Source organism: Athene cunicularia (assembly GCF_003259725.1).
Source record: "Athene cunicularia isolate RWA chromosome 1 unlocalized genomic scaffold, athCun1 chr1_part2, whole genome shotgun sequence".
Lineage (NCBI taxonomy): Eukaryota > Metazoa > Chordata > Aves > Strigiformes > Strigidae > Athene > Athene cunicularia.
The window spans coordinates 69383453-69396264 of record NW_020799092.1 but is presented as its reverse complement, the minus strand read 5'-3'; the positions used below and the strand labels follow the sequence as shown (position 1 = coordinate 69396264).

Sequence of the window (12812 nt, the reverse complement as noted above, 5' to 3'; positions counted from 1 at the left end):
TGACAAAAACCTGCAAATTTAAAAGTTAAAGCTGACTTGGTCTGGCAGTTTTAATCTCCACAATGCCGCTTGAAATTTCATGGCTGGTGTGGGAAATCAAAGTTTTACTGCAGTCCTCTTGGGAAATCTGTGCCAGTAGAACCAGCCTCTTCAGGTATCAGTCAGCCATGTACAGTGTAATCAGCTGAAAGTTATATGTAGAAAATTATTTGGCATTGCACACATAAACCTGAGCACAGTATATTACAGTTATCTAAATCTCATCTGAACAAAGATGTTGAAATTAAACAGTTTCATGAACACCTGCTCAGAAGCTGTCTTCCCCAAAGTGAGGGAAGAAAAGTGAAGGACTGGTTGTCAGCATAGGTGCAAAGAATTAAATATTTCATTTTTTCTTTGTCTACACAAAAATTCCTTCTATTCAATATTGCTGGTGTAAAACTAGAAAAAGAAATCTTAAACTCTAATCTTTTTTACTGGTGCCATTCAGGTCATGATTGAAACATTTCAAGCTTAATATTTATTTTCATTTAATAACTTAGCCACTGGATATTGTACACAGTACATTAAGTAAGCATTATTTTAAAGTGAAAACAGCTCTTTAAAGTGGATATTAAAGAAATGTGACAAAGGAAGCTAGTGATGAGATGAAGACAATCTGTGATGCGCCATAAGAAGCTCTTTTAAGGGGAGGAAATCACATTATAGTTTCACAAAGTCCTTTATCATCCACAAATTGCCTCCAGCTGAACAACAGTAGCATTAAAGGTGGGGGCTCCACCTTACTTGCCACTTCTTTGCTTTCCAGCTCTCCTGTGTATGTGGTTAGGGGTATGCTCTTCTGCTGGAATACCAAATGTTTTCTTTGTTCTGGGAGTTATGCATCTGGAATACATTTCCAGATTTTACAAAAGACAGAGGAATGTCCCTGGCATAATAATAATTAACTAAAAAATCCTCAGAAATGAGAATGCAGAGGCTATATTTTTGTATAGATATGTAGCTGTGAGTTGGTTTCTAGTGCGTATATAATTAGACCTGCGGAGGCGCAGGAACACAATACCCATAGGTGCCCTCAGAACAATTGCTCTCCCTCCAAGCACTGCCAACTAATTGGTACTTCTGGGAATGATATCACAGCCAAAGTCAGCCAATCTGTGCTACTCCAAATTGCTCTGGGATCCCCAGAGTTACTGTGTTTTCAAGGCCAGTACTTTCAGGAATACTGAAAAGCCACACGGATGCAGCTGGTTTTGTAAAGCTGCATTGACCAAGAATATTAATGTGATGGCCAAACGCTCACGCCAGCCCCGTCTTTGCTCCCATCGAAGGCAGAAGACATTTATGTCTTTTTACGTCACACCATACCACTTTGCTAAGCAATTCCCGAATGTATTAATGTATTTTAATTAAGTTGATTACCTGAAAAATACTTTCTGCATGTTACAGAGTAATAATTAAAATACAAAACATTTTATAAACACAGGTAAACTATCAAGCTGACGTAGGGCAATGGTATTACATTGCTCCATAAGGATAGTTCAGTATGAGCAAGATTTACAGTCTTCCCACAGGCTGTTCCAGGGACAGTGGGACACTCTATTGTCTGTTACATTGAGTTAAATCATAATGTTGTTATCTGACTGAAGACAGTTTATTTATATAATGCTATTTTATTTGTGTCCAGATGAATATTAAAAAAAAAAAAAGAGTGTTAGCATCCTTATCCATACTTAAATGCATTTCAGCAAGTGTCTGTAAATAGTCTGTAACACTCCAGAGGCATTTGGGTAAAAACCTTGCCTACGTATGATGAGTTTGGAGATGTGATGAATTAACGTACATCATCAAACATTTAACTTTAGAAGTGTTCTGGAGTCCTTTCAGCATACTCAATACACTTGCTGTTATAAAGTCTAAGAACCAATCTGAAACCGAATATTGATGATTACAATCAAATAAAGTGACTGTTCCAAGTATAGACCATTATAAAACACTCAAAAATCACCTTTGCTCAAAACATATGTATATCAACAACCCCCTTTTCTCTAAATGGAGCCCAATATTGAACAGAAAAACCTCCCTCTTCAACAAAATAAGAATCCCCCTCCTCAGTTTTCCCCAATTTTAAGGGGAAATATTTCAGATTTACAGATTCTGAGGCAGAAACAGAGGCCTAATAGAGAATTAGAGGCAATTCAGTGAAAATGGGCCTGGGGATGACACCCTGTAAAATGATTTATAGCATATTTACCATAGTTCTACTAATGAAAAAGCAGTTGTCAGTCTTTTCTCAAGAGGATAGTGTCAGTGCTACTGCAAACTCTGCTTATAGGGAGTCATGAGTTAGAAAATGAGAATCAAATGGACTCACAGCTGGGAAAAGCCAACAATAATTAATTTAACTAGCAGCCATTTCTACAGATTTTGTGTAAGTTTAAAAATTTCCCTTGAGAGAAACAAGGTCAGTGAAGGATAGAGTTCATGTCTTCCAGTGATAATGAAAGATACTTATACATAAAAAGTAAGGAAATATTGAAAAGGCTTTGATTCTTGATTTGATGTGTGGGAAGTTCAACATTTCCACTATGACTGAGCACTACAAATAGTAGCCAATATATGGGATGGAGAATTTAGCCTAGTGTTTATTATTTTGATTCTGATTATAGTCGTAGGAGGAAAACAGAGGAACCGCTGCTATTTTAAATAACCTACCCCCTTCCCCACGATAAACTGGTCTTATAACAACAGAGGGAAAACAATGTCATTAAAGGGCTTTCATTCCAACTCTTTGATGAAGAAGATGCAAACAGTTTGAGCCCTAACATGTTGTTTCATTTTAATGAGCAGCGAGTACTTTTCTTGTCCTTATTAAAGTGGTTAATGGTGCTTCTACTGCCTCATTATCACTGGTAGAACACATTCAGTGTTGTTCCTACTGCTAAGCCAACTCCTTTTAGTTTGACAGATGATCAGAAAGTCAAATCAGATTGTTCAGAGATACTTGTTAATAAAATTCCAACAGTGTTTCTCTGAGAGTCCATGGGGACACTAAAATTATTTATATTTTCTTGAGATTTTCCATAATTACTGTGATTGTACTTTCTCCAAATATATATATCTATGCCAATTAAAGCCATACTGGGTTTCTATGTTGCTCAGACTAGCATGAAACTGTTATTTGGTTTTAATCAAAACATAGAGATTAAATTGAACTTCCCTTGTATTAATTCCAAATGGTACACTTATGTACTCCAGAATTTAATTTTTGTGAAGAAGGTTAACATTTTACTGAAAAGGATTATTTTAACACAATCTGAACAGAATTTTCTTTTTCTTTGTTTTTCACTTTTTCATTTCTTGCCTTTTTTTTTTTTTTTTTTTCCTTTGAGACAGGTGATGTTTTCTTGCTTTTGTTTTAAATACACAGCACGTTTTAGGCATAATTGCAATATGTCACAATGCTGATCACAGTGTAAATGACTAAATGGGTAGTATATCAGAGAAAATAACTACAAATGACTAAGTTCGTACATTCTGCTGCCTTTCCTTTTTGGAGTGTAATCTAATGTCTGTGTAAACAGATCTGAGCACCATTTACAAAATATTCAGAATCTGTATTAAAAGATTGTTTCATAACCCATGTTAACCTGACTGGATTTCAAGTTAAGATTATGAAAATTTTCTAAATTTTTTCTATTAAGATATTCTTTAAATATTTTGTGGGGAAAGAATGCTACATTCAAGGTTCCATCAAACATAAATCTCTGTGGAATGGGGTGTAAAAACGCACTGCTAATTGCAATTAGATTAGCAACTGTATTTTTGTACATAATGTGAGGATGAGACACAATTACTCTGAACAGCTGCCAGAAACTCACTTGTACTTGGGTTTTTAGCAGGATGAATAGACAAAGAAAACAAAAGTAGAGCAGAAATGAATATGTGTTTCTCACCAAAGAGTCCAGTCATGTCCACAGTAGGGCTGAACATTCCCCAGGTAGAATCCCAGAGACTGTGTGACTTCAACTAGGTTGGTGAAGTCCAGACTGATGCTGTTGAAAAGCACAGAGGTCATGATGATTTCATCGATTGCCCACACATCTTCTCCTTGAGAAGAGTGATATGGTTGCCACCATCTGAACTGAATGCCAATTTGTCTTGCATCTTCAGGCAGCTCCACTGAAATTATTCTGGAAAACAACAAAATTATTATTGAAAGTTTTGCTGTTTGTAATAATTCCGTGGGGATGTATTTGATGGTTATTTTTTCTTAATGACCCTAAAAATCATGGTTAAATTCAGCTCACAAATACCTTAGCATGTACTAGTATAGCTTCTAGCAGCATCAGGGACAGGGCAATTTTTAGTTGTCTTGGTAGTTAATGTATTTCTTGAAAGACAGACATAGGCAAAAGCCAGAAAAAAAAAGTTTCCACCAATTTTATAAATTTTTCTGCTACTCTGGAGCTCTCTGTAAATTTAAAGGTGCTCTTCTTGCCAGAAGAAACCTGAATGCCCTCTATTTGAAGGCCTGGAGCTTAGACTGGCAAAGGGATGATCAGCTGGCAAGGACTTACGAATTCCAGCTCCTTTTTCTCAGACTCAATGGATTTTATGCTGAAGACATGCATCTTCTTAACATCTGTACTTGTTTCTGCAGAGCACAGACATCATGCCTATGTTGCTCTTATCCTAGAAGAACACACCCCCATAAATTGTGATGTGCAAGTGGAAAAGGTTCGTCTTGTCAGACAGCGTGATTATGTGTAGTCTTTCACGGCAGATGCTTTTCTTCTATTGTTACACAGAGATGCAACTGGGGGTGATTCCCGGGTGCTTCTCTTGATATACAAGGTCACCTGTTTTGTCATGGCAGCTATATCAACAAACTCGTAATTGACAAACTGCAAAGAAAATTAAGAATATCTAATTTTCAGAAGTAATTATCATACACAGCAGCAGGGAGCATGCATTAATTGCCAGAGCAACAACACCTTCCTGAAAGCTCCATAAATCACCAGGACCATGGTGCCCCATGCAATGCACGTGAGTTGTGAAACAGACTGGCAGCAGGGATGCGTGTCTCCATCGGTGTACACTTACTTGCTGGCAAAAGGGTTTTCAGCAAGCTCATCATGTAGCTGATATTTTTCTTTCTCTCTTAGAGGAAATGTGGATATAATGACAAATCGGGTAAAATGGACACACTTTAGCAATAATTTTTTTTCTAGATTTAAGGCTTTCTAAACTGGTTGTTATAATGTTTTGTTCTGTGCATATGAAACACTCCTGTACCTGCAGAGCTCTTAGTGCAAAACCAAACTCTTAAAAATGACTTGATAAACTGTCCTTGTAAAGAGTAAATTTGCAATGCTGTTGTTTAATGTCACATTGATTTTAAAGAAGAATACAATAATCCATTAGCAAGAAAAAAAATCAAACAGCTTGGCTAACAGGTGGGAAGCACTTAAAATGTCTGGCATTTCTAGGAGCTGCTTTCTGCCAGGTGTAGGCTGGAGAGGGCAGTGTCAAGGCACAGCCAGAGGTGATGGTGGTCGTGACCCCATGGCATGGGACCAGCAGTGCACACACTTTATGTATGGCAGATACATTTCTTTTGCTGCTCAAATACACAGGCTTGAATGACTTAATATCCTTTTAAAAGAAAGACCAAGACCCATTACTCTCTGGCATGTGATTAAACTATAAGGAATTTCTTTCCACCAAGGATTCCCTAATAAGCAGTAGCTCTATGACTTTTTGGGTCAATTTTTAAAGGCACAAATGACACAAAATCGCTACTGATGCTAAAAGCAACTGATGATTTTGTCTTCCGTTGTTCAGTAGGGTGAACCTGAGGAAAGCTGGCACCCTGGCTAAGAGGAGCACTATATCCAGTGTACACCATGAAACACTTGGCACCTGTGTGATCTAATGCTCTCTTATAATCCTGGGCGTATTTCTCTGCTGGTAGCTGTCTCCGATGCCTGCATTTTCCCTTTCACCCTTAACTCTCATAAGCTCATCCACATGGACACTAATTCTCACTGACAGTAATTTACAGAAAATCCTAAATCATGACATACACCTATCCGATGTTAAAATATTTAACACATGTTAAAATAAATTTATCATCCCAGGGGATTAAGCAAACACAGTTCAAAAACGTTGGTGTAAATGACTGTATATGGCACATACGTTAATATGCAGAACCTGACTACATCTCCAGTTATAACAGCTTCTCCTGTCTGACTTCGATTTGTTGGAGATAGATGGAGAGGGAGGGTGATTCTTGCTAATGACTTTTCTGCTGCAGAGAAGAAAAGTGTTCCTACTAACATTACCAACTACCATTAGATTTCTTAAGAACCAGCTGGGAGACCTTTGCTCTGATCTCATTCTTTCAAGCTATGCGCATACCTAATATTGAAAACCAACTGCTGTTCTGCTCAGAAGAAAAATGTAGCTGTCAAATGTTAGCAGATTAAACGCACCTTTTCTGCAGAACATTAAATGTGTAATTATTTTTTGTATGACTGAAGATTAATTAAATTTCTGGATACAGATTGATTGCCAAACTTTGCAGCAGTCCATCTATGTTACCAAAAATGCTGATAATTTCAGACAACATAACATGAGAAGGTGTTCATGTTCTTCATCATAATTATTGCCAGCATTATATTCAGCTTTGTATAACTGTCATTTTTCTGTTGACCCAGAGTAGATAGATATCCCATGGCAAAACCTTTCTAACCTGTGTATGTTGTGCTTAGCCCTTTGCTCTGTCAGAACAACAGAAATTGTGTTTCATACTTAATCTGAAAAAGAAAAAAAAGTCTCTGGCATCAATATAATTTACTACATTTATATCTTAAACTTCATTAAGATCAGTCACTAGAATGTGCATTTTCCTTTTTGTTATAAAAATTTCATAGTACTATATATTAAAAAGCTTTAGGGAAATAGAATTCCTACACATGTAATCTTGAATCTAAGAATTAGAAACAGGGCCATATAAAATATATATGTGACTATAATAAAGGACAGGAAAGGAAATTTCGAAGAAGGCTTCCAGTTTGTAGGATCTTTCCTTTGGAAACCTTTCAAACTTCAGAAATTGAAGTCCACATGCAGTATTCTTCTACCAAATACAGTAATTCCTCTCCGATTTTTGAGTATTTCTTATAGCTCCCAGGAAATGTATTTAACATTACAAGTTTTTTTTCCATTAGACTATTCCTAATCACATTTTGTATATTGTGTGTCTTTTAGTGAGTTTTAACAGGATGAGGAAATCTATTTTTTTTAATGTGTTGATCTGAGCTCAATAAATATAAATAATGAAAGTTAAATACAGTTAAAGGCATTTGCAGATTATCTACAGTCCCTCCCTGGGGTTGACTCAGGCATTATCCAGGAACTGGGTGGAGGGGTAGAGAAGAGGATGCAGGGCAATCCAGTGCAAAGCCACCCTCAGGCAGGAATGGACCCACTAGGATGGGACCAACGATGTCACTGTCAGGTCTGCCTCTTATGTGGCCCCTTGCAGAGCATCTCCTTTCATTGGGATATATTGGCTCTGCTGCAGCACACTGTGAAGGTGGATGCCTCCAGGTCTGAGTGGGTTTGTACAGAGCCAGCCCATATTGTTCTGGGCTTGTGGTACAGGTGTGCTCATGGAGACTCCTGATTTTGCATTGCTTTGTGGGAAGCAGTGGATGGTCTTACAAATCTAACAGTAAAGAACATCTTCTTCTCTAAATACGTCAGATAGATACATTTCTTTCTATTCTGATGCCGAACATAGGTGCTGCTAGAAAAGATGAGTTCTTTGTTCAGCTTCTTCCAAGATTTGTACAATTCCCAGGTACAGTTACCAGAAAGTCCTCCCAGGACACCAAGTCCAACCCACAGGCACAGTCAGAGAGTCATGTAATCCCCTTCATAATGGGAGCAGGTGCAATTTCCCTGATGACCTGGAGAGACCCTCATGGTCAGATTTTATCTCAGCGTCCTGCACTGCCTGAAAACTCCTAATCCCAGAGGATGGTGTAGTGAAGGTATCTATGGCTTCAAAGCTACAAATAATTTATGTTAATTTTTCTTTACAAGTGGCTGCTTCCATGGGAAGAGACGTGTCCCTATTTCCCATGAGTACATTTCTACCCCTCATCCTGCACTGCCTCAGCTTGTTCTGTCACATCACTTGAGACTTGAATGCCATTAAATCCATGTGTTCATTTTTACAGAAGCAGGGAAAAATGGGAAGTGCCCAGATCAGCTGCAAAATTTTAAGGAAAAGTGGCAATTTTCAGTGTGCAGTAAAAGATCTTCACTCCACTCCCACACCATGTGGGTAGCTGTACTTACTCTCTGCATTGCAGTGACTACCACCACCAGCATTAACTGCATGTAGATAACGCTTCTCCTAATATTTATGCATATACCTTGGCTCATGGTAGTTGAGATAAGAATAGTGTTCCAGTAGTTTCCAGGTAATCCCATTGTCGTAGGAGTAGTGCAGCAGCACTCCTTCCCCAGGCTGGTCGGGTGCTTTGCAGGTACTCAGCACTGACTTGCTGCCCAGGCGTAGTGTGAACTGCAGAAACCTGGATCAGAATTACACAAATATTTATAGGCTTCCATTTGCATAGTGTTTTGGGTTTTTTTTCCTAACCAGGTTGTTTTCAGATCTTCTCAATCTAGACAAATTTTAATAAATATCAGTTATGGGGTTTTGTAAGTGCGATTTGTTTTTACTGTCGAGTAATGCAATGTGGCACATATAGTTAAAAAATGCCAATCATTACAGCATTTAATTATTTATTAGGCACTGAAAGGGAGGGAGAGATAGTGAATGGATCTAATCAGCTGCCACAAGCTGTCAAATAAACACAACCTTATAAATAATTAATTAGCTCTTGGCTTTGACACTCAGGTTTGATATTAACATTTCATATTTTCCATCTGAGATCTACAATAACTTCCCTCCAGTCTGTTTTGGGCTCTGTTGTTCACAAAGCAGGAGGAAAAAAGGCAAGGCTATGAACTCATCATTAAAATATGGAACTAGGAGTTTTTAAAAAACTTTTCTTCCTGCTAAAACACAATTGGTTTAATAATACACAAGATTGTAGCTGAAAGGGGAAGGTTTCCCCAATTTCTTTGCCTCGTATTACTAATCTTTCCCTCTCACCTGGACTGAGAGCTGTCAAGGAATGAGGTGATAAGCTGGCGCCTCCCATCCTTGTTGAAGACCAGGGCCTTGCCGCTGGCCAGGACCCCACAGCCAAAGCTGACCTCAGCCCCTCGGATGGAGTAAAAATTATGGTAGGAGGAGAGGCGGGAGCTGGCAAAGCTCTCTGAGATGAACATGGGGAAGGTCTGTGACGCCATCTCACACGCCGGCCCTGAAAAGCCAGGGTCGCACCTGCAGGTGAGGAAGATTGAACAGTGTAGTTAATGGCCCATCTTCTCCTGTGGCTGGTTGACAAACCAACACAGCGGTGGCAGCTGTTCGTGCACTGGAGATGCCTACAAAGTCCCTTTCAAAACTGAGGACAAAGAACCTCTTTAAACTTTATTTAGGTATTGCATCACCAATGACTTTCTTTTAGCTAGTATTTATTTTTATAATTTAAAAAAATCCTAATTATGAACACCCCGCCAATCTCCACATAACACACAATACAGAAATATTTTTATTCATTTTCTGAACAGAAATACTGCCAACATAATTTACAGTTGTTCAATATGTAAAATGATTAATTTGTTTTTATCTGTAGCATGTCAGATGTGATTACAAGAAACTGAGTAACAGAACAGAAGGCCCTGTAGGTCACACTCTTGATTATACCTAAAGTAATTACAGCAATATTTTGGATGTGCTTACTGCTTTTGAGTAAGCACTTTTTTAGGCTGGAAGCCTTTCCAGAAAAAAGTGGAGTGTTGGCCTTCTGTACTTGAGGTCTATTAGGCTATGGGATATAAGAACTATAAAAATTGTGATTCTTTCCTCAAATTTAATATAAAAGTGATACAGTCCCAAATCACCTTCATATAAGTGCATATAAATGCGTATAAAGCATTCATCACTGACATTTCAGTGTGCCCTGTAGCACACTTTAAGGTGAACTGGAACTTAGACTCTCTCCCAAAAGAAGGTTATAAAAAAGTACTAAATATGCTGCTGTTTAGAAAGATTGAACTTTAGCTTGACAGTGAATTTTATGCATTCTGGAGGCTATGCTAGTTTTATATTTAGCTATCTCAAAAAGGAAGAGCTGAACTAAAAATCATTTGAGATCATCAAGTGAACTGTGTGATAGAAATTGAGTACAAGTACTGAATTATAACTCTTACTTGCAGCCATTTCTAGTACACTGTCCTCGCCCTGAGCAGAATTTGAGGCAAGATGGACCAATATAAACTGCAGAGAAAAAAAAAAAAATTAAATGAAGGGTTATGTTATGTGATGAACAGAATATAATAAATACAAGAAAGTATACAGACCTGATCATACACTTATTGCATTTATCTTAATCCCACTAGCTGCAAGAGGTCTACAAAAGGATAAAATGCATTTGACTGTGTCAAGGATAGCTAGGTATAATATATTATTTAACGGGTAATCTGTGACTTGAGACACTAGTGATGTTTTAATTAATGTACCTGATTTTTCTAAAACTGTGAATGAGATCAGATGATATCCTATGCATTGATCATTTTCTTGCCTTCCTTTTTCTTCATCTTTCTTTGGCAATGCAATCCAGTATATATATTAGTACATTCCCATAGCAGTCTTGCAGATTTTAGAAATGTGACACTGCTTCTCTCACTGAAATACACATACTTCACTGGACTTATTGGTATTGGAACCTTCCCTGGTATGTCTTAAGAAACTATAAAATATCATGCACTTTCACTGATTCTTTCAAATGAAAAAGCTTCAAATCATATGCACTCAAAAATACTCCAGAACTGTTTTACTCTTTTATCTCATCTGCCTATAATGACTCCTAATCGACAATTTTGATATTTTGTGAAAAATATGAAGGATGGAAAGAAGAACAAATCTCAGTATAATCTACATCTCCTCGCACAACTACAAAGAAAAGCATTCATCAAGGTGTTGCCCAAAGTGATAAGTTATGGGCAATGTTCTTTCAATACAGTATGATAAACAGGCCTTAACCATGAATAGGTTGGTTGAAACATAACCATGAATTGGTTCAATTCTATTGAAGAATGCCTATTACTTGGAGTTATCCACTTGCACTGTGACTTTTGGAATGTTGTCCAAATAGCCACCAATTTAAAATAATCTATAATAAGCACTACTTTTTCCTAGTTTTATGATGCTGCCCATCATAGCAGTGTGTCAGTACTCTCTGGCAGACGCACTCTAAATCACTGTTAGCTATTCCCTGTAACTAACTCCCCATCCGATTTCATGTGATTTCTAGGTTTTCTCACTTTTCAGGGTGCAAAAATTCTGTTCTGTCTGTTTGATTTATTTGCGTCTTTTAAGGTCTTTTTGAGGGGGTGGTAAAAGTAGAAGGGTTAAAGATGTAATGATGTCATTCAAAATTAAAAAGCTTTATGGAAATTGGCACTCTTCCAGTGTTTACAAAAGATGGCCAGCTTCCAGATATCATTTAAAACTTAATTCACATAAGAAACAGTTGTGAAGCTAAAAGTCAGAGTGTGGAATTCTTGAAAATCTTCCTCTCTTCAAGAATTTGAGTGGCTTGTCAGTGTTTGTAAGTCTTTCCCTACAATACAGAATAAAGCTTCAGTTTCACTAGTATCTAACAAAGGAGGCATGCAAAACCTCAGAAACATGTTCATCTTTAAGACTTGATTCCTGTATCACGGTTCTACACCTCAAACACATTTTGGAGCAGGCATATTTTAGTCAGATAGATGGTTGGTAAAACTGCTTTTGAGACAGTACACACTGGAGCATGCAGCATCTTTGATGGAATTGTATTTTGTTCTATAAGCAAAGGTAGAGGAAACACATGAATTGTCCATTGATTTTCAAAGTCTTGATGTTTTGTCTTGTCGTAAAGGATTGGGATCCTTGAACTGATTTCATCTTGCTCTTGTTTCTGTGAACATCTATGAGTGTCTCCAACACTTACAGTTTGCACTTTGTTAGGTAGCAACGCATCTTTGCAGATGCTTACAGACATCTTCTTATGTTTATATACCTAAATTTTCCCTTCGTTTTACTTTTTTTTTTTTTTTTTTTAATTACATCCAGAATATCAAGATGATGCTACGTCCCATTACTATGATTAAGAGAATAATTTTCATTACTTTCTGTGAAAAATTTTCATTTTAGGCATTACATTAACAGATTTAAAGACTTTCTTTTCAAAACTAGGCATTAGTCTACTTTAAGAATTTTGCAAAATGTAATTATTTACTATTCCCAGACTCCATACCAAAACTTACTGGGAATCACTACAAAATTTCACAGGCTATTCTAAAGCTTTAAATTACATACTTCACACACCTAACAAAACAAATTCTGAATGTAGTTTACTTAGTCCCAAGTCATATAAGGCTAATTAGCAAGCTAAAAATTTTGCACCTTCTCATGCTTAGCCCTTTCAATCATGTTTAACTCTGCATTTCATACACTGTACCTACTCTATCCTGTGTTCTTAAATACTTCTTCTGTGTTTTAAAGTATTTCCTTTCAAGACAGGCCCTGCTTATTCTCTGCATTGTTTTATAATTATACAAGTCAATATAAGCTCCTTCACATCCATTTAAAGAACAGATAGGTGAAAAATAAT

General features: G+C 37.2%; 1 protein-coding gene across 1 annotated transcript in view; it reads right to left on the bottom strand.

Moving 5' to 3' along the window:
• Positions 1-12812, bottom strand: part of RELN (reelin) — a 243611-nt gene that overhangs the window by 90282 nt on the left and 140517 nt on the right. The window contains exons 17-20 of the mRNA XM_026868008.1: positions 10366-10432; positions 9200-9433; positions 8451-8612; positions 3957-4193 (exon numbers count right to left, since the gene is read on the bottom strand). Of these exons, the coding sequence (XP_026723809.1) occupies positions 3957-4193; positions 8451-8612; positions 9200-9433; positions 10366-10432 (700 nt within the window). The remainder of the gene's footprint in view (positions 1-3956; positions 4194-8450; positions 8613-9199; positions 9434-10365; positions 10433-12812) is intronic.